Genomic DNA, 20,559 nt, shown 5'->3' with positions numbered 1-20,559 from the left:
GAAATGTGACCTAGACCTGGGCTTGGGAAACCACAGTCCAGCCACCACAGGCACCAGCTGCCTGGTTTTGGAAACAAGGCTTTATCGGCACCACCCTTTTGCACTATAGTGGCAGAGCTGAATCCCTGTAATAGACCTGCAAAGTCTAGACGCTGTTTACCATCTGGCTTTACAGAAAAGTATGCTGATCCCTGGCCAACTCAAAGTCCCAAAGACCAGGAAGCATTCTGGTCTGCGCTTCTATCTCCCACCGCTCTCAGCTCCTTGCTGGGCTGTGCCTGCTCCAGGGCTGTGTCTACAAAGCTCTTCGGCTTGCTGACTCCTGCTAAATTCTTCAGGTTTTAGCTTTCTGGCCCCCATACCTGCACTAGATTAGGCTCCCCAAATTTTTTTGCCACAGCCTGAGGGGATCCTCCACCTCTCCTCGATGACAAGTATTTCTTGCTGAGAATGAGTCATTTGGATGCGCCATTATTGCCAAGCTGTCCTGCTAGACTCAAAGCTTCCTGAAGCTAGGGCTGTGTGACTCTTGCCCACTGTGATACCCCAGCACCTAGCCAGAGCAGGCGCTCAGTAACAGTTGCTCAATGCATTTATTCTTTGCATGCTTTGTTAATTTAAAACGGATGTGAAGACCGGGCGCAGTGGCTCATGCCCGTAATCCCAGCATTTTGGGAGGCCAAGGTGGGTGGATCACGAGGTCAGGAGATCAAGACCATCCTGGCCAACATGGTGAAACCTGGTCTCTACTAAAAATACAAAAATTAGCCGGACGTGGTGGCAGGTGCCTGTAGTCCCAGCTACTCGGGAGCCTGAGGCAGGAGAATCCCTTGAACCCGGGAGGCAGATGCTGCAGTGAGCTGAGGTCGCACCACTGTACTCCAACCTGGGCCAGATCTGTTTCTTGAGACTCCGTCTCAAAGAAACAACAATAAATAAATAAATAAAACAGATCTGAAAATTAAGCGTAATGCAAATACCATTTCTGCATCTCAGGGACTCCACAGCCCCATGGTTGGGCTTGCTGCCAGCATACTCCACTCCCATCGAGGGCCAGGATGCTCTGAATGTGTGTATCCCCCACAAATCTGTAAGCTGAAACTTAATCCCCAATGCAATAGTATTGACAGGTGGGACCTTCTGGAGGTGATTAGGTCATGAAGGCTCTGCCCTCGTGAATGGGATTCGTGCCATTAGAAAAGGGGCCCCAGGGAGCTGGTTTGTCCTCTGCCCTGTGAGGGTGCAGTGAGAAGGCTCCATCGTTCTTTCTTTTCTTTTCTTTCTTTCTTTCTTTCTTTTAAAATATAGACGGCATCTCACTGTGTTACCCAGGCTGGTCTCTAGCTCCTTGGCTCAAGTGATCCTCCCGCCTCAGCCTCCCAAAGTGCTAACATTACAGGTATGAGCCACCAGCTCCAGCCAAGGCTCCATCTATGAAGCAGAGAGCAGCCCTCACCAACACCAAATCTGCAGGCATCTTGATCTAGGACTTCCAGCCTCCTGACTGAGAAAATAAACTCCTGCTGTTGATAAATTGCTCAGTCTAAGGGATTCTGTCATAGCAGCCGGAAGGGACTAAGACAGATGGCCTGACCAGGCAGCACAGAGCAGAGGAGAGGGGCTTGGTCCAAAAGCTGGGCTCAGGTCCAGCTGCCAGCAGTTGCTGTGGGACGTCATTAACCCATAGAACCCATTCTTTAAGAACAAACTGTTTCTCCTCTTAGTAATTATGGAGGATTATTTGCTACTAAACATTTTACATGTATTACTTCATTTTATCCTCCCAACAATCCTATAAAGTAAGAGCTACTCTCATCTACATTTCATAAATGAGAAACTGAGCTGGGAGAGATGATCCTGTAATGGGAGCTGAGACTCACCTGGCCCTAACTTCAAAGCTAGAGCTTCTCACACACAGCCCTCACTCAGACACCTCCTTTCCCAGCACCTCCAACACCACGGATTTCATCCTGAAAACCCCTGAGCCTTTGTTTCTATCCACTTATGACACCCATTGCATCCTGCTTTATTTTTCTTCCCCTCCCCGAGCCTAGCAGAACAAGTATGCATTCTGCTTTTTCTTTTCTTTTTTCTTTTTTGAGACGGAGTCATGCTCTGTCACCAGGCTGGAGTGCAGTGGCGCAGCCTCCTGAGTACCTGGGATTACAGGCGCCCACCACCGCACCTGGCTAATTTTTTTTTTAGTAGAGATAGGATTTCACCATCTTGGCCAGGCTGGTCTCAAACTCCTGACCTCGTGATCCACCTGCCTTGGCCTCCCAAAGCGCTGGGATTATAGCATGAACCACCGCACCCGGCCCATTCTGCTTTTTCACTGCAGTCATTTCTGTGTTTGTTTTAGGCCTAACATTAAACTGTGAGGTCTTAGGGGCAGACTCCATTTCTGGTACATATTTATACATTCTTGCAGCCCTGTCAGTGTCCTGTGGGAGGAAGACTCCATTATTTAACAGTCAGCTCTAAGCAGAGTGAGGTAGCCGGGAGAACTCCAGGCTGACCCCTGGCTCCAGGACGAGCCTGTAGCACCCATGGCTTCATATATGGAAACACATGAAAAGGACATCAGAATAATTCCTCTCCAGCCACTGCCAGCCCATGTCAGTTACCCAGGCACAGCTGCTAGGAATGCCCACACCCAGGCAGGGGCCTATGCCTGGCTGCTTGGTCCTGTGGCCTTCTCTTCTCCAGTGACTTCATCTTCCATCCCCCCAGTGACCCCCAGCCACTCTCTCCCTGGTCACACCCCAGACTCTTGGCCAGCAAGCACTCTGTCAGCTCCACTCCAAGCAGCTTCCTCTCTGAGCGTCCCTCTCATCTTTCTAACTCTGGCCTGGAGGTGCATGGACTCCCAACTTGGACCATGCTTTGCCCATCCTGTTGAACCTGCCGTTCCCTGTGTCCATTTCCTTGTCCACTGGAGCCAGCGTCGAGCCCATGGTCTGTCCTCTAGTCACTCCCTGGCATGCAGCCCGGCTCCCCGGCCTCTCTCTAGCTGCTGGACAAACCAGAGCTGGGCGAGTGCAGCTCCCTGCTGGCTCTGAGCCTGCGCCGTCCAGGTGTGGCAGGAGCCCAGCACACAACCACAGCCACTCCCCTCCCTTCAGGTCTGCATGGGCTCTTGATGCTGTTGAGGAAACCCCTGCTTTCCAGGCCTTCAAGCCTCCCCTTTCCTCACACCTGCCTCCTACCTTTGCTCCCCACTAGGGGCTGACCATCTGAGAAAAAGAAGCTCCATAAGAGACCGTTCACAGCCCCGCTCACGTCTCCCCAGCTGTGCTGCACTGGCCACAGACTCTGCCTCCTCTCCGGTCACTGGAGGAACTGCCCACACACTCCCCGTGCGCTGGCTGCTGTCCTCCCCACTGCAAGGACTTGGCTCCAGCGAGTGCCCCCTTCCCTCCAGCCCATCTTGGAGTCAGCCTGAAGTCTTCTCCACCACCTGCCTTCAGGATCCATCCTGAATCTGACAGTGGTCATCTGCCATCACTTCTCACACCTGCTCTGCCATCACCGAGGTCTGCGTCACCTTTACTCTCACCTGAATCGCTGCAAAGCCCCCAATGGCCTTCCTCCTCCCTGTCCATTCATTCTCTCCCAGTGGCCGGCAAGCCCAGTCTCATCACATCACTCTTCACAGAGCCCTGCGATGGCTTCGTGGCCATCAGAGGAAGCAACACTCAAGGCTTGACAATTATGACAATGACAGGTGACAGGTGGTTCGGCATGGCCTGGGCTTCCTGCTCTCTGCCCTGTCCCCCTCTAACCCCCCTCCTGCTCTTGCCAGCAGCCTGCCACTGTGGCCTTGCTATTGCAGACAACCTCTGTCTGCTCTGCCCAGCAGGCCGACCCCCTCTCTCCCCCAGAGCCTGCCGCCCCTCCAGGCAGTTCCCCGTCCTCCAGAGTGTGGGTCCTCCCCACAGCCCACACGTCTATGCATTTGTTCTGTTTCCTGTCAGTTCTCGCTGGGAGGGCGGGGACTTCTGTTCTATTTGCTGCTGTTTCCCCCAATGCCTAGGACGGTGCCTGGAACATGCAAGATGCTCAATAAATCCTTATTGAATGAAAATAAATGAAAAAAAAAAAAGTGCTCAAAAAATACTGGTTTAAAGTAAGTAACAAAGAGAGTTTCCCTCACTGATTGAGTGTCTGGGCAGTGAGGGGTGGTAACACAGTCCAGTCCCAGAGGCAGATGGACCCTGACAGCCACTTGCTCATTCTGGGACCAGGGGCCAGGTCTCTACCGCTTGGGGCTCATCTCCTTTCTGTGACTCGCGGGTGCCACTGTCAGCCTCAGAGACCCTTAGCACAGTTAAGGAATTGTCTGTCCAGCACCAGGCCCAGAGTCAGGCACACAGAAGGCCCTCAGGTCAGAGTGTCTCTGGGACTACAATCCCTGGTAGGTGGCTAAACCCTTACCATCTCAAAATACATGAAAGATTGGTTTTTATGTCTAACTTCATATAAAATTGGTCAATGAAACAAGGCTTGGCTATTTTCTGAAAACTGAATTAATAACCTTGGTACCACTCTTCCCTTTCAGTAGCATCGTTTGAGAAATCAAACCATGAATTTTACTCTGTTTTGCTCCAATCAAAACCCAATTAAGTCATTTCCAGATCATGTCTGGAAACTTTTCTCACTGGCTCTTTTTGTCTGATGAAATCCCAGTGGCAGGAGCATGGGGAAGGAGGCAGGTAGACGTGAGCTTCCTGAGCAAACGTGTCCTCCCTGCTGGGCCAGGAGACAGGTTGACGTGAGTGCTCCTAAGCACGCATGTCCTGCCTGCTGGGCCAGGAGACAGGTTGATGTGAGCCTCCTGAGCACATGTGTCCTCCCTGCTGGGCCAGGAGGCAGGTGGACCTGAGCCTCCTGAGCACGCGTGTCCTCCCTGCTGGGCTGCAGGGGCAGGGGCAGGGCCTGGGAGGTGGGTGGCCAGGGCTTGCTGAAGATGACAGACCAATTTTTTTTGTTATAGCTGCCAGTGAAAACAACTAGAATGAGTGAGAAGTGCCATTTCCCAGCCTCTACAGAGCCTAACTTACCATCCTGCAGATAGATTTGGCATCCTCTGAAAACTTCTCAGAATACTCCTCGGTATCATTCTTGATTCTTTGATCGACCTCCTCCCGTTTGACTTTCTCTTTGTATTTTTTGAATGGAGAATGTCCCTGAATCATTTCATAGATCAGACAGCCAAGTCCCCACCAATCGGGACTAAACGTATACTTTTCATTATTGACAACTTCAGGTGCTACATAACAAATACAGGAAATGGAAATTAAGTTAAATTTTGATTTTAAATTTTCTTATAATTCCCAGTAACACAGTCTATATTCAATGTGTGTGACAACATGGACGAACATTAAAAACATTATGTTAAGGCTGGGAGCGGTGGCTCACACCTATAATCCCAGCATTTTGGGAGGCGAAGGCAGGCAGATCACCTGAGATCAGGAGTTTGAGACCAGCCTGGACAACATGGTGAAACCCTGTCTCTACTAAAAATACAAAAGTTAGCCGGGTGTGGCGGCAGGCGCCTGTAGTTCCAGATACTCAGGAAGCTGAGGCAGGAAAATTGCTTGTGCCTGGGAGGTGGACGTTGCAGTGAGCCAAGGTCGTGCCACTGCATTCTAGCCTGGGCGACAGAGTGAGAGTCCGTCTCAAAAAAAAAAAAAAGTTGTGAAATTAGATGGTGGTGATGGTTGCATGACTCTGTGAAAATACTAAAATGCGTTGTATTACACACTTCAAACTGGTGGACTTGATGATATATGAATTATATCCCAATAAAGCTAATATTTTTAAACATTTGTATGATTCATCCAAGATGAGCTGAATTGCCAGAGTCGCATTCACAAGGGAAATGGTGGCCTAGGGAAGGCTCCACCTCCTGAAGGGGCTCCCTCCAGACACACAGAGCCACGCCCAGAGCGCCCCAAGGGTCACGTCTTGCCATCTATCCCAGGGCAGTGAAAAACCCCACAAGACGCAAGAGCAGAAAGCCACAAGACCTTGGGGTCTTCCTGCAGGACTCTGCGAGGCTCTCAGAGGCCACTCCGGGGGTTGGCTGGCACTGCCCCCGGATCTTTGGAATAACCAGAGTGGGGTGATTTCCTGAGGCTCCGAGAGGCCGTCGTGCACAGGGGAGGACACTGGTAGAGTGAGGAGACCTGCGGTGTCATCCCGATTCTGCCCTCACTTCGCTGAGTGACCTCAGGACTCACAACCTCTCAGGCCTCACCCCTCATCTGTAAGAAGCCGAGGGCCAGCCTACAGGATCTCCAGCAGCCTCAACACTCTGACAGGTTAGAGATTCAAAACACCACTGCGCCATCTACTAGTGTGTCCAAACTGAGGCCCTGGTCCATTCAGGGTGGATTTCTCTGTGTTCTGAGGCACTCAGGCACCCGGATAGAAAGGACAAGGACGCCGAAAGCCTCTCACGAACCCATGTAGCCGGCTGTTCCAACTCTTCCTCGAACCCTCTGTCCTTCTGGGATCTCTGTGGCCAAACCGAGGTCTGAAATCCGGATGTGTCCTGTGTGTTCAAATATGTTATTACACAGGTCACGGGGGAAGTAATGACACTGTAACAACAATTAAAATGGGAAAAAAGGCCCCTCAAAAACCATGGCTGGAAATAATAGCATTTCATACTCTGGAACAGTAAACGTAAAATGGCATTTAACTTTTTCATGTTTAGTAAAATTCCATACAATGCATTTTGACTAGCAGCAGGAAAATTCGATTTTTGCCTGGCTATTGATCAGGAAGCCCTTTAATCATAGACAACCACTTGATAAGACAGAAACACTGGATTTATTATTTTATGTCATACAACTTCCAGGTACATCAATAAAAATATAATGAATATTATATCAACTACAGAACAGTAAATAAATACTTTCTGTCAGAGTACCAGTACTATACACAGGGACAGCTACACATGAATGATACGGAGTTATTCTCTTGAGAACAAATGGTAATAGAGTCAGGGAAATAATAAACAAAATTAAGGTACTTAGGGAACTATATTATGTGTTAATGCCTTGAATATAGAAGGATTTAAATACTTGTTGAATTCCTATGGAACTAACAAATTAGGCCAGACACGGTGGTTCACACCTGTAATTCCAGCACTTTGGGAGGCCAAGGTCGGAGGATTACTTGAGTTCCAGATTTTGAGACCAGCCTGGGAAACATGACAAGACCCTGTCTCTACAAAAAAAGATTTTTTTTTTTTTTTTTTTTTTTTTTTGAGACGAAGTCTCGCTCTGTGGCCCAGGCTGGAGTGCAGTGGCGCAATCTCGGCTCACTGCAAGCTCCGCCTCCCGGGTTCACGCCATTCTCCTGCCTCAGCCTCCCGCCATCACGCCCGGCTAATTTTTTTGTATTTTTAGTAGAGACGGGGTTTCACCGTGTTAGCCAGGATGGTCTCGATCTCCTGACCTCGTGATCCGCCCGCCTCGGCCTCCCAAAGTGCTGGGATTACAAGCGTGAGCCACCGCGCCCGGCCACAAAAAAAGATTTTTAAAAAAATTAGCTGGGTGTGATGGCACATGGCTATGGTCCCAGCTACTCTGGAGGCTGAGGCAGGAGGATCACTTGAGCCCAGAAGGTCGAGGCTGCGGTGAATCATGATCACACCACTGCAGGGCAAGAGTGAGAATCTGTCTCAAAAAAATTATAAAGAAAATAAGAAATTATCGAAAACATTCTGTTGAGTGTGTAGAAAGATAAGCCAGCCCTGGAAGTGGACACTATCTTCAACTTATTCACCACTTATCCTCAGCTTCTAATATCATACCCTGGCCTACAGTAGGTGCTCAATAAATATTTATTGGCGAAATGAATGAATAACCAATAAATGTTTGCTAAAAACTAAAAATATGCGACATGCCCTCCAAGGCACTGTAGTCATTTTAAAACAGTCTGCATGATGCTTTAGAGAGGAAAGCCGGCCTCTGACTCAGCTGCATGCACGTGAGACACCACACCCTGCCCTTGCTGCACGCCCACCCTGGGAGGCGGGAGAGCACAGGGGTGAGGAGCACAGACCCAGCCAGATGGCGTGGGTCTGAGTCCTGGCTCTGCCATTTACTATCATGTCTCAGTTTCCTCCCCTTGTACAGATGCATTCTTTCAATAATCCAGATTTCATTTTCTTTTCTTTTGTAGAGACAGGGTTTGGTCATGTTGCCCAGGCTGGTCTTGAACTCCTGGGCTCAAGCGATCCTCCCACCCTGGCCTCCCAAAGTGCTGGGATTACAGGTGTGAGCCACTGTGCCTGGCCAGCTTTCATGTATTTTTCATTTAAGTAGAGTGCTAACATGTTGTGACTTATTTTTTTCGTATCATTGTCTTATTTTTCTTATAAAAATGGATTTTTAAACTGAGAAATGCAACTTAAAACTACATTGAAATACCAATTCCCAGCTAACAAACTGACAAAAACTCCAAAGTTCGAGAACTCGGTCTGCTGGCGAGGCTGTGGGGAAACAGGTGCTTTCGTGCACTGCTGGTGGGAATGCAGACGGGAAACACCCTGGAGGGGAATCTGGCAATATCTGGCAAATTGGGTATGAATTCACCCACTTCTAGGACTCTATCAAGGATACATTCAACAAAATAGGAAATTACATGTGCCCAAGGCTCTCCGTCGCGGCACCAACGGAAACAGCACCGGTGGAGATGACACGCTTACCAGCGAGGGCCGCGTAAACAGGGCAGGTTCGCCTGCAGGAGGCACAGCAGATGGACGGAAGCCATCCATGAGTGTTGCAGAGCCATCTCCACCGTATATTCAGTGAAATAGCCACGTGGAGGACAATACATGTGGTCTACTACTTTATTTAAGAAATGAGTGGGGAACAAATATATCTATACATATATAGTATGTAAATGAAGGAATGAAATATGAGTTAAAATAATTACTTGGGGGTGGTCAGGGATGGAATCTAGACATCTTACAATACACTCTATTTTGCGGTGTTATCTCTGGAACCACATAAATGTTTTACATAATTATAACATTAAAAAATTAGATTGCTGGCCGGGCGCGGTGGCTCAAGCCTGTAATCCCAGCACTTTAGGAGGCCGAGGCAGGCGGATCACAAGGTCAGGAGATCGAGACCATCTTGGCTAACATGGTGAAACCCCGTCTCTACTAAAAAATATATAAAAAATTAGCCGGGTGTGGTGGCGGGCGCCTGTAGTCCCAGCTGCTTGGGAGGCTGAGGCAGGAGAATGGCATGAACCTGGGAGGCGGAGCTTACAGTGAGCTGAGATCGCGCCACTGCACACCAGCTTGGGTGACAGAGCAAGACTCCGTCTCAAAAAAAAAAAAAATTAGATTGCTAAAAATTGAAAGCAAAATTAAGAAAATGAACCTAATGGTGTATCCAGCTGGTGGTTTAACCACACAGAAGGAAATGATACTGAGTGACTTTTTTTTTTTTTTTTTTTTTTGAGATAGAGTCTCACTCTGTCACCTAGGCTGGAGTGCAATGACTTGATTTCAGCTCACTGAAACCTCCGCCTCCCAGGTTCAAGCGATTCTCCTGCCTCAGCCCCTCAAGTAGCTGGGACTACAGGCATGCACTACCACACCCAGCTAATTTTTGTATCTTTAGTAGAGACAGGGTTTCACCATGTTGGCCAGGCTGGTCTTGAACTCCTGACTTCAGGTGATCCACCTGCCTTGGCCTCCCAAAATATTGGGATTACAGGCAAGAGCCACTGTGCCCGGCCTCTGAGTGACTTTAAATTAATTTGAGTGAACAACCCTAGAACCAAAGAACTTTTGCTAATGACTAAAAGAACTGCAAAGAAATCTTTTACTGGTTTTGTTGTTGTTGTTGTTGTTGTTTGTTTGTTTGTTTGTTTGTTTTTTGAGACGGAGTCTCACTCTGTCGCCCAGGCTGGAGTGTAGTGGTGCGATCTCGGCTCACTGCAACCTCTGCCGCCCGGGTTCAAGTGATGTTCCTGCCTCGGCCTCCTGAGTAGCTGGGATTAGAGGTGCACTGCCATGCCCGGCTAATTTTTGTATTTTTAGTAGAGACAGGGTTTCACCATGTTGGCCAGGCTGGTCTTGAACTCTTGACCTCAAGTGATCCACCTGCCTCAGCCTCCCAAAGTGCTAGGATTATAGATACAAGCCCCATGCCTGGCCTACAATTTTTTAAAATTAGCCAGATATGGTGGCTTATGCCTGTATTCCCAGCTACTCAGGAGGCTGAGGCAAGGCAGATCGCTAGAGCCCTGGAGGTCAAAACTGCAGTGAGGCATGATTGCACCATAACAATTAAAATATCCTTAATCGCTGCTGGATGTGGTGGTGCATGCCTGAAACTCCAGCTACGTGGGAGGCTGAGGCAGGAGGGTCGCTTAGGCCCAGGAGTTTCAGGTTGTAATTGTGCCACAATCGCACCTGTGAGTAGCTACCGCACCCAGCCTGAGTAGCATAGAGAGACCCTGACCTTAAAAAGAACTTTAAAAAAAGGAAAACTGTGGTCATCAGCATCAGAGGACTGTGGTCCCCAAGAGAAGAGACAGGGAACTGGCCCAGCAACCATCCTGGCATCCCACCCGGGAGTGCCTTTCAGATGGTGGCGCAGGAGGGGAACCTGGGCAGAGCAGGGGTCTTGCTAAGTTAGCCAGGCAGGAGTTAGCACTGGGGAAAGACAGCTCAGCTCAAACATGTGGGGTAAAGTTCTAAAGAAGAGAGAACTACACAGAAAAATCTCCTAAAAACACAGAAAAAGGTTATCAGTGTGCTCCCCTGCCTTGTTTTCACTTCTAACCATTTCTCATGATTCTCCCTTTATGTTTCTTTATGTTTATGAGCAAGCACACTACACACAATTCCCTGCTTTGTTTACACAAAAGGGAGCGAGCACACTACACACACACTCTGCACCGTGCCCTGTTCCGATCAACCACATAGCTTGGAGATTGCTCCACTTTGCATACAGAGCACGTTCTACCTACCCTTGTTAAGCCATTTAACAACTCAGTAAGTGAGCAGCTTCGCTTAGTGCCCTCCCCACCCAAAGCCACCTCTGGTGAGCAGCACAGCACCAGGAATGAACCACAGGCTAAGTCAGGAGCTACGGACACAACCTTGGACAAGTCTGATTCCTAAATCTTGGTATCGCCTTCCATTAAATGAGAATTCCAGTACCCTCCTTCCTCACAGGGCAGGGTGTCATACATGAATTAGATAAGCATGAAAGCATCTGGCAGAGGTGTAAAAGGAGACTAGCATTCCAAGTCCCCCACGACTGCCCTCAGTCTCCGCCTTAGACGCCTGTCCTCTTCTCGGCAGGAGCCACTGACCTTGCCATGTGTGCTCTACTAGACTGTAAGACCCTTCTTTGCCAAGAAAACTCACTTGAAAGAAGCTCTCTCCCAGCACTGCTTGTGAGCTATGTGTGAGCACAAGCACCCTCCCCAGCAGTGCAACCATCCTTGCATTCTGGGTATGACTCTCCCTTAGAGGAACCAAGGTGGAGTGTGCACCCGTGCTGCTGACAAGGAGCCTGCTGAAAAGGGCCACTCCCTGTCCACTATTACAGGGTCTCCAAGCAGCCATCTGCACCCTGCTCTGTGACACATGCTATGTGACAAGAGGACAGCACCAGGGGCAACATGACAAAGTTTAGAGGGGAATGGAAATAAAAAAGAATAAAGCAAGAGGTGGGTCAACAGCAAGAAACAAGAGGGAGAAAACGTTCTGACTTTGTGTTTACTTTAATGTGCTTCTACTTGGGGCACAGTGGCTTATGCCTGTAACCCTAGTGCTTTGGGAGGGAAGGCAGGAGGACTGCTTGAGGGCAGTAGTTTGAGAAGAGCCTGGGCAAAATAGCATGACCCCTATCTCTACAAAAAAAAAATTAAAAAATTAGCCAAGCATGGTGGCGCACAGCTGTAGTCCCAGCTATTCAGAAAGCTGAGATGGGAGGGTCATTTGAGCCCAGTTGTTCAAGGCTGCAGTGAGCTATGATTACACCACTGCACTCCAGCCTGGGTGACATAGCAAGACCCTGTCTTAAAAAAAAAGGCTTCTAAAACTCAGTCACTAATTGAAAATTATGACCATCTCTGCTTCTTGCCTAAACACAGGGGAATGACCAAATTGTCAGTATTTCATCTTTTTAAAATGAACACATACCACAGAGTTTTTCTTTTTGTTATTGTTTCATTCTCTACTAATTATTAAGTCCACTTTCTGCATCCAACTTTCTGTATCCAAGTCCCTCTAACAAAGTCTACCTGTTAGATGTGAAAGGCTTGCCCACTTACCACGATCATCAAGGAGAATATTCTCAGGCTTCAAGTCTCTACAAGGAAAGAAACAACAACAAAAGGCTCAGTTATTCAGAAGTTGGCACCGTGATTCCTGAGTACCCAGTAGGAACAACCAGCGTGAGCAAGGGCTAGCACGGCAAAACACAAAACTGCCCTTCATAAGCCATGACAAACAGGCAGGACAAGAATGTTACAAAATTCATCTCAGCAAACAACTCACATATGACGACAGTGTAAAATGAACTGCTTTGCATAGTTATACAGATTTGAAGACATTTCAGTGATTAAATATGCAGCCCAGTAAGAAGGAAAGCAAACAGTCCTTAATGAACGTGGCTCAATTTCTCTTACCATTAACATATTTTTAAGTGTTTCAAAAACTGAAAATTCCCCATATTAGAATGCCTCAAGCTGGGTGCAGTGGTGTGTACCTGTAGTCCCAGCTACTCAGGGGGCTGAGGTGGGAATGTCACTGGGGCCATCAGTCATTCATTCAACAAATGCTTAGTGATACCTACTGATGGTGAGTCCTGTGGACACAGCGGTGGATGGGGCAGACATGGTGCAGCCCCCACTGAATGCAGGTGGGTGAGGCAAGTGGGTACCGGAGGTTAGAGGATGAGCCAAAGCTCACATGAGAAAATCCAGCTCATCTTGAGACTGAAACCAAACACAGCAGCTCAGCCGTAGTCACCTGTGAAGTGTGATTTACTCCAGGAGCAACAAAAGAATCAAATCTCCTATGGGTGTGTTCCATGGTCCAATACCACCAGACTCTTATTCTAAACAGTGGCAACAAGGCTTCCTCAACTCAGGCGGCCACCTCTGTGTCTAGAGGACTCATAGCCAGGGCAGCAATCCACCCCTTGCTCAATGCTCAAGGTGCGGAGGTGTCCGCCCCACTGCCAAGCCTGGTCTCTGGTCCTTGAGAGATTTATCCCATATTGGCTGTGGGATATATAAGATAAGGAGAAGCCAAAGGTCCATCAGAATAGGGAGAAATGAGATCAAGGACTCCCAAGAAGCTCATCGTCTGACGTGACCATCTAAGCAGACAACATGGGGAGCACTTGGAGGATGTGGGGGAGGGGGGCACATCCTCATGCTCACACCTTCGTACTGTGTGGGTCAACTCTGGGCGGATGAGCAGGAGTCTCTCAGAATGACAGGAAGAGGGGCTGGGTGGAGAGTGGCACCCACACAGGAACACCTTGTGCAAAGGTGCAATGAGGTGAGGACATCTGAGCAGCTGAAACTCTCGCATGATGAGGGCAGGGGGTGTGGGAGCAGCAGGACCCAAGGCTGGAGGGCTCTGCGGGGAGCTGCATCACAAAGGCCACGAGGGCCAGGCTTACCAGGTGACAAGGGAGACACCATCAGGTCCCACAGCAGGCCCCTCTCCCTTGGATATCAAAATCCAAGGGTCCTCAAGTCCCTGATATAAAATGGTGCAGAATTTCCATATAACCTACACACATCCTCCCAATTACTTTAAATCACCTCTAGATTACACATACTACCAGACACAATGTAAATGATAAGTAAATCGTTATTATACTATATTGTTTAGGGAATAGTGACAAGAACAAAGTCTACATGTTCAATACAGACGCAACCATCCTTTTTTTTCTGAATATTTTCTCTTTTTTCCCCCTTTCATCCTGTTGAGCAGGATTTTCTGAATATTTTCAATTCACAGCTGTTTGAATCTACAACATGGAACCCATGGATATGGGGGACCGACTATAACTGGCAGATGAACCCACAGAAGGGAGGAAATGAAATTATCCAGGGAGAGTGACTGAGAAGAGACTCAGAGCCCAGGAACTCCAGCATTTAAGGGACAGGAGGGGGAATTGTTTTTTCCTAAAACTAAATACATTGATCACACTAAACTACGAAGTTTAATTTAATTTTCTTTACTAAATTCTAAGATGCAAAAAAGAAACTACTATTTCAAGACATTAAATTGTTATGTTATATGGCAGGACATAATAGATCCTTATCAGAACTATCAACATACCTAAGAACCTTGGAAACGGGCTCTTCTTATGCTTACATGAGTAGCACTACCTTTATTTGATCAACTTAACCAGTAAAAAACAAACTTCTGCTTCAAAAAGACAATTTATTAGAGATTTAGGCTGGGCACGGTGGCTCACACCTGTAATCCCAGCACTTTTGGAGGCTGAGGCCCGTGGATCACCTGAGGTCAGGAGATCGAGACCAGCCTGGCCAACATGGTGAGACCCCATCTCTAGTAAAAATACAAAAAATTAGCTGGGCATGGTGGCGGGTGCCTGTAGTCCCAGCTACTTGGGAGTCTGAGGCAGGAGAATCGCTCGAACTGCAGTGAGCCGAGATTGTGCCATTGCACTCCAGCCTAGGTGACAGAGTGAGACTCCATCTCAAAAAACAAAACAAAAAAACACCCAGGGCCCTCTGACTGGCCATATTTCCAATAGTGTAAGTGACCACCCCTAAGAATCACCATCGAGGGCCTCCCAGCTACTCTCCTGCCCAGCCTGGAAGCAGCCAGTGTGAACCAGGGAAGCCTAGGGCTGGGAGAAACCGGCTCCAAGACTTGCAGGCTCCATCAGGTAGCACCGTTCTTACCTGTATACAATTCTTTCCCTCTGTAAATCTTCCAAGCCGCAACACAGCTCTGCAGCATAGAAAACGGCTCTCTGCTCATCAAAGCCGGGATTGCCCAGGTTGTAAATGTGAAACTTCAAATCCCCTCCATTCATAATGGTGAGCACCAAGCACAAGGCATCTTTGGTTTCATAAGCGTAGGCTAAACTAACCTAAAGACAGCAACATCATAAAAACAGAACACGAACTTGCTCTTTCATTGGTGATTTCCTCAATTTGCTAACAATATGCAAATAATCCGTATTAGGTTTACAATCAGAACATGTGAATACTATATGTTTCAGAGAAATGTACAGGACATATCACGTGCCTCTTGGACCTTGGCATGCTGAAGATTTTACCGCAGCTGTGTAGCCAAAAGAGAGAACTCTCTACAGCTAAGCGAAGAAGTGGCGAAACTTCACCAAGATACTTGGGATCATGACTCCTCTGTGTTGTGCTCTCATCACTTGAGCCCTGACATTCTGTACTTCCCGGGCAACCGCATTCAGCACATAAGCTATGCCCCACCAGCAGTGCAAGAGAGGTCTTACTGTGCCACATCCTTCCAACATTTTGTGCTGTCAATCTTTTTAGTTTGAATCATGCTGGTGGAGTAGTCTCTTACTGTGGTCTTAATTTGCACTTCTCTATATATGCAAAGATACGGGACACTTTCATATCATTAATAGCCATTTGGATCCTCTTTTGTGAAATGCCTAGTCTATTTTCCCCCCATTTTTCTATTGGTTTGTATGTCAATTCACACACACAAACACACACATACACACCCTGCTGGGATTTTGACTGGGGCTGCATTCAATTCATTTAGTCTATAGATCAATTAGGGGAAACCGGCATCTTTACAGCATCGGGTCTTCCAATCTGGGAACACGGTCTCCCCCCATTTATTTAGGCCTTCTTTCTTTATTTTTTTGAGACAGAGTCTTGCTCTGTCGCCCAGGCTGGAGTGCAGTGGCGCCATCTCGGCTCACTGAAACCTCTGTCTCCCAGGTTTCAAGCAATTCTCCTGCCTCAGCCTCCCGAGTAGCTGGGATTATAGGCACCTGTCACCACGCCCGGCTAATTTTTGTATTTATAGTAGAGATGAGGTTTCACCATGTTGGCCAGGCTGATCTCAAACTCCTGACCTCAAGTGATCCACCTGCCTCGGCCTCCCAAAGTGCTGGGATCACGGGCGTGAACCACAGTGCCCAGCCTCCTTCTTTAATTTCTTATAATAACATTTTACAGTTCTCAGTGTAGAAGTCTTGCACATTTTTGTCAGTTCTTTGCCTAGAGTTATTTTTTAAGAGACAGGGTCTTGCTATGTTGCCCAGGCTGGACTCAAACTCCTGGGCTCAAGTGATCCTCCCATCTCAGTCACCCAAGAAGCTGGGACAACAGGTGCACACTGCCTCACCGGGTCTTTTCTTAGATTTTGATGTTTCTTGATGCCATTGTAAATGGTATCAGTAACATTTCCATTTTCTAATTGTTAGTGGCTGATTCACATTTAATCACTTGGTTAAATCCTTAATAGGTTATCTAAAAACCTGGGAATGTCTCCACATACAATGATGTTGTTCGAAAATAATGAGTTTTGGCTGGGCACAGTGGTTCATACCTATAATCCCAGCAGTTTGGGAGGCCTAGGTAGGAGGATCATTTGATCCCTGGAGTTCCAGACCAGCATGGGCAATATAGTGAGACCCCCATCTCTATCTAAAAAAAAAAAAAGAAAAAGAAAAAGAAAAAGAAAATGATGAGGGTTTTTTTTTAACCTTTTTTCTTCTTTTCTCTAACCTTAATCCCTTTCACTGTTTCCTTTACCTTACTGCACTGGCCAGAATTTCCAATATCATGTTGAATTGAAATGGTCAGCAGGTATCTAGCCTCATTCCAGATCTCACGGGGAAAAGCTTTTAATATTTTCATATTAAGTATGATTGTGCTAGAGATTATCTGAAGGAAGTTCCTTTCTGTACCTGGTTTGCTTCGAGTTTTTAAGCATGACTGGGCATTAGCTTCTATCAAAAGCTCTTCCTGTAGCTGTTGAGATGACCATATGGTTCTTCCCTTTATTCTGGTAACGTAATAAATTACATTATTTGATTTTCATTCCTGGAATAAATCCAACTTGGTCACGATGTATTAAAACAGTAACAGAGGTGCTGAGAATGGGGGAGAGGAGGCCCCAGCCGGCATGCAACAGACCACAGAATTAAATCACAAGGAATTCTCACTGGCCCTTGAATTAGTAAGGATCCCTTACTTTCTCTCCTCTTGTGAATATTCATTCAACATCTGCTTAATATATATTAAAATTATATTGAGAATCTTTTACCACGCCAGCCTTGTTGTGGGCAGCGGGGATGCAGTGGTGAGCATGGCCCTGAGGAGCTCTGTCCTAATATCGTGGTGGAGGAGGCCTGGGCAGTTACAGATGACAGATGAACCAATGCAAAGAAACCATCCAACAGAGTGATGGGCGACTCGCAGACTGCCTATGGGAAGGGAGACCAAGGGCAAGAGGGAAAGGCAGTGATGCTTCAGGCAGAGTGCAGTCAGACCCCAGGCCTGATGTGGCAGAGGCTGCAGGAGCCAGGTCCCTCAGTGTCTGAAAGGCCAGAGCTGAGTCTAATTTTATTCTCAGAGTGACAGGTGGCCACTGGAGTTTTTAATCAGGAAAGTGGATGACTAATTTAACTTGTCCACAGACTGCCTTGCACTGCTCCGTGGAGAACAGACTGTGAGCGGCGAGGGTGCAGGCAGGGGCTGGGGGCTCCAGGGAGAGGCGTTACTGCCATGGGTCAGGGCGCAGCAGGGATGAACATGCCGCTGTAAGCAGGGAGTAAACACCATCACAGAAGGAGAAAAATGTCTCTAGGTTAAGCAGGGAGAAAACACCATAGGGAAGGAGAAAAATGTCTCTAGGTTCCTTGGGAGAGGCCAACGATATAGAAATCAAAGCATTTAAGCAAAAGAAACTGTAACAACTGTTTCTATTCTTTTCATAAAGCTAGATTGTGGATTTCTATGTTCCAAGGTACTTACATGGGGGTTTTTGTTTGTTTGTTTTTTTGTGGGTTTTTTTTGCTTTGTTTTGTTTTTGAGATGGGATCTCACTCTGTCACCCAGGCTGGAGTACAATGGCACAATCTGGGCTCACTGCAACCTCTGTCTTCTGAGTTCAAGCAATTCTCCTGTCTCAGCCACCCAAGTAGCTTGGATTACAGGTGCTCGCCACCACACACCCAGCTAACTTTTGTATTTTATTAGAGACAGGGTTTCACTATGTTGGCCAGGCTGGTCTCGAACTCCTGACCTCAGGTGATCTGCAGGCCTTGGCCTCCCAAAGTGCTGGGATTACAGGGCGTGAGCCACAGTGCCTGGCCTTTTTAAAAAAATTTTTTTTGTAGAGGCCAGGCTTGGTGGCTCACACCTGTAATCCCCAACATTCTGGGTGGCCAAGGTGGGTAGATCACAAGGTCAGGAGTTTGAGACCAGCCTGGCCAACAAAGTGAAACCCTGTCGCTACTAATAATACAAAAAATTAGCTGGGTGTGGTGGTGGGCACCTGTAAAACCAGCTGCTTGGGAGGCTGAGGCAGGAGAATCACTTGAACCCGGGAGCCAGATGTTGCAGTGAGCCGAGATCGCGCCACTGCACTCCAGCCCAGGAGACAGTGCGAGACTCTGTCTCAAAAATAAAAAAAAACACAATAGGGAGATGGGGGTCTCCCTATGTTGCCCAGGCTGGTTTCAAACTCCTGGGCTCAAGTGATCCTCCCACCTTGGCCTCCCAAAGTGCTGAAATGACAGGCATGAACCACCAAGCCCAGTCGAAAAATATGTTCAAAGCAACTCCCAGATAAGCCCATTTTATTAAAGATTTTCAAGTAATTGCACATGAGGATGACATATCATATACACACACTGTGCTATTTTTTTTTTTTTTTTGAGATGGAGTCTTGCTCTGTTGCCCAGGCTGGAGTGCAGTGGCGTGATCTTGGCTCACTGCAAGCTCCGCCTCCCGGTTTCACGCCATTCTGCTGCCTCAGCCTCCTGAGTAGCTGGGACTACAGGCGCCTGCCACCACACCCGGCTAATTCTTTGTAATTTTAGTAGAGATGGGGTTTCACTGTGTTAGCCAGGAGGGTCTCAATCTCCTGACGCCTGCCTCGGCCTCCCAAAGTGCTGGGATTACAGGCGTGAGCCACCACGCCCGGCCCCACACTGTGCTGGCTGTGAAGGTACACTGGGAACATTTGTCCCCCTGCACAGAGCAGCTGACCTCAGGGCTAAGAAATAAATGGCTTGGAGGAAATAGCTCTAACACTACAAATCATTTTATAAATTCTCGTTCACACTCTCCCTTCAACCAGTCTTCATACTTCAGTAGCTGCTACAGGACATATGTAATTAGGTAGAGAGAAACTGGGTTTGGAGATGAGAACCACACTATACAATGCACACCGTAAAGCCTGGAACTGCTCCCCTGAGCTCATACCAGTCCGCCCAATGTTCTGTCCTTTCCAGAAAGGTAGGAAGGTGGGATTTGGGCTTCATACAATTGGGATATGCTAGTTGAGGGCCTAGCGGTAAACTTCCCAGAAAAAGGAAAAGACGGAAAACAGATTGAGGCCAGAGGGAGGAGGCCCACATGAGAAGAGGGGCTAGAGAAGGTATCCTCAGCCAGACATGGTAGCTTACACCTGTAATCCCAACACTTTGGGAAGCTGAGGCAGGTGGATCACTTGAGCCCAGGAGTTCAAGACCAGCCTGAGCAACATAGGGAGATCTCATCTCTCTCTCTTTTTTTTGAGACGGAGTCTCGCTCTGTTACCCAGGCTGGAGTGCGGTGGTGCAATCTCAGCTCACTGCAACCTCCGCCTCCCAGGTTCAAGTGATTCTCCTGCACCAGCATCCCAAGTAGCTGGGACTACAGGCACGCGCCACCAGGCCCACCTAATTCTTTTTGTATTTTTAGTAGAGACGGGATTTCACCATGTTGGTCAGGCTGGTCTCGAACTCCTGACCTCAGGTGATCCACCCTCCTCGGCCTCCCTAAGTGGTGGGATTACAGGTGTGAGCCACCGCGCCTGGCCAGAGATCTCATCTCTAAAAAATAAGAATAAAAATAAAAAAATTAAAACCTAGCTGGGCATGGTGGTGTGTGCCTGTGGTCCCAGCTGTTTGGGAGGCTGAGGTAGGAGGATCACTTGGGCCTGGAAGGTTGAGGCTGCAGTGACCCAAGATTGTGCCATTGCGCTCCAGCCTGGACAACAGAGCGAAACCCTGTGTCAAAAAAAAAAAAAAAAAATGAGAGAGAGAGAGAAGGTATCCTCAAGCACAGCCAAGTCACAGTGTCCCAGGGGCCAGAGAAATTGACTGGAGGCTGACAGCAAACAGAGATAAGCTCTGGCTGGCTGTGATAAGGGAAAGGAAAGGGCAGTTCACCAAGAAACACGGGTAACTAATGGACCTGGACAAGCCTCTGCAAGCTGGCAGGTGTGAAGAGTGACAGAATGGGAGGCGGGGGACTACAGATTTATAACAAACCAGAAGTTAGAAGCAGTATCACTCCTTTTAT

At 47.9% G+C, this 20,559-nt stretch overlaps 1 protein-coding gene across 21 annotated transcripts in view; it reads right to left on the bottom strand.

Annotated features, from left to right (window-relative positions):
* Positions 1 to 20,559, bottom strand: part of GRK4 (G protein-coupled receptor kinase 4) — a 77,069-nt gene that overhangs the window by 6,258 nt on the left and 50,252 nt on the right. For 20 of the 21 annotated variants that reach the window (XM_063705070.1, XM_063705072.1, XM_063705081.1 and 17 more), the window contains 4 exons: positions 14,947 to 15,137; positions 12,325 to 12,362; positions 6,470 to 6,559; positions 5,064 to 5,272 (listed from right to left, as the gene is read on the bottom strand). In XM_063705070.1, coding sequence (XP_063561140.1) covers positions 5,064 to 5,272; positions 6,470 to 6,559; positions 12,325 to 12,362; positions 14,947 to 15,137 — 528 coding nt within the window. The remainder of the gene's footprint in view (positions 1 to 5,063; positions 5,273 to 6,469; positions 6,560 to 12,324; positions 12,363 to 14,946; positions 15,138 to 20,559) is intronic. The other variant, XM_063705071.1, reaches the window with a different exon arrangement.

Source organism: Gorilla gorilla, chromosome 3, assembly GCF_029281585.2.
Source record: "Gorilla gorilla gorilla isolate KB3781 chromosome 3, NHGRI_mGorGor1-v2.1_pri, whole genome shotgun sequence".
NCBI classification, from domain to species: Eukaryota; Metazoa; Chordata; class Mammalia; order Primates; family Hominidae; genus Gorilla; species Gorilla gorilla.
This window is presented reverse-complemented; position numbering and strand designations above follow the sequence as displayed.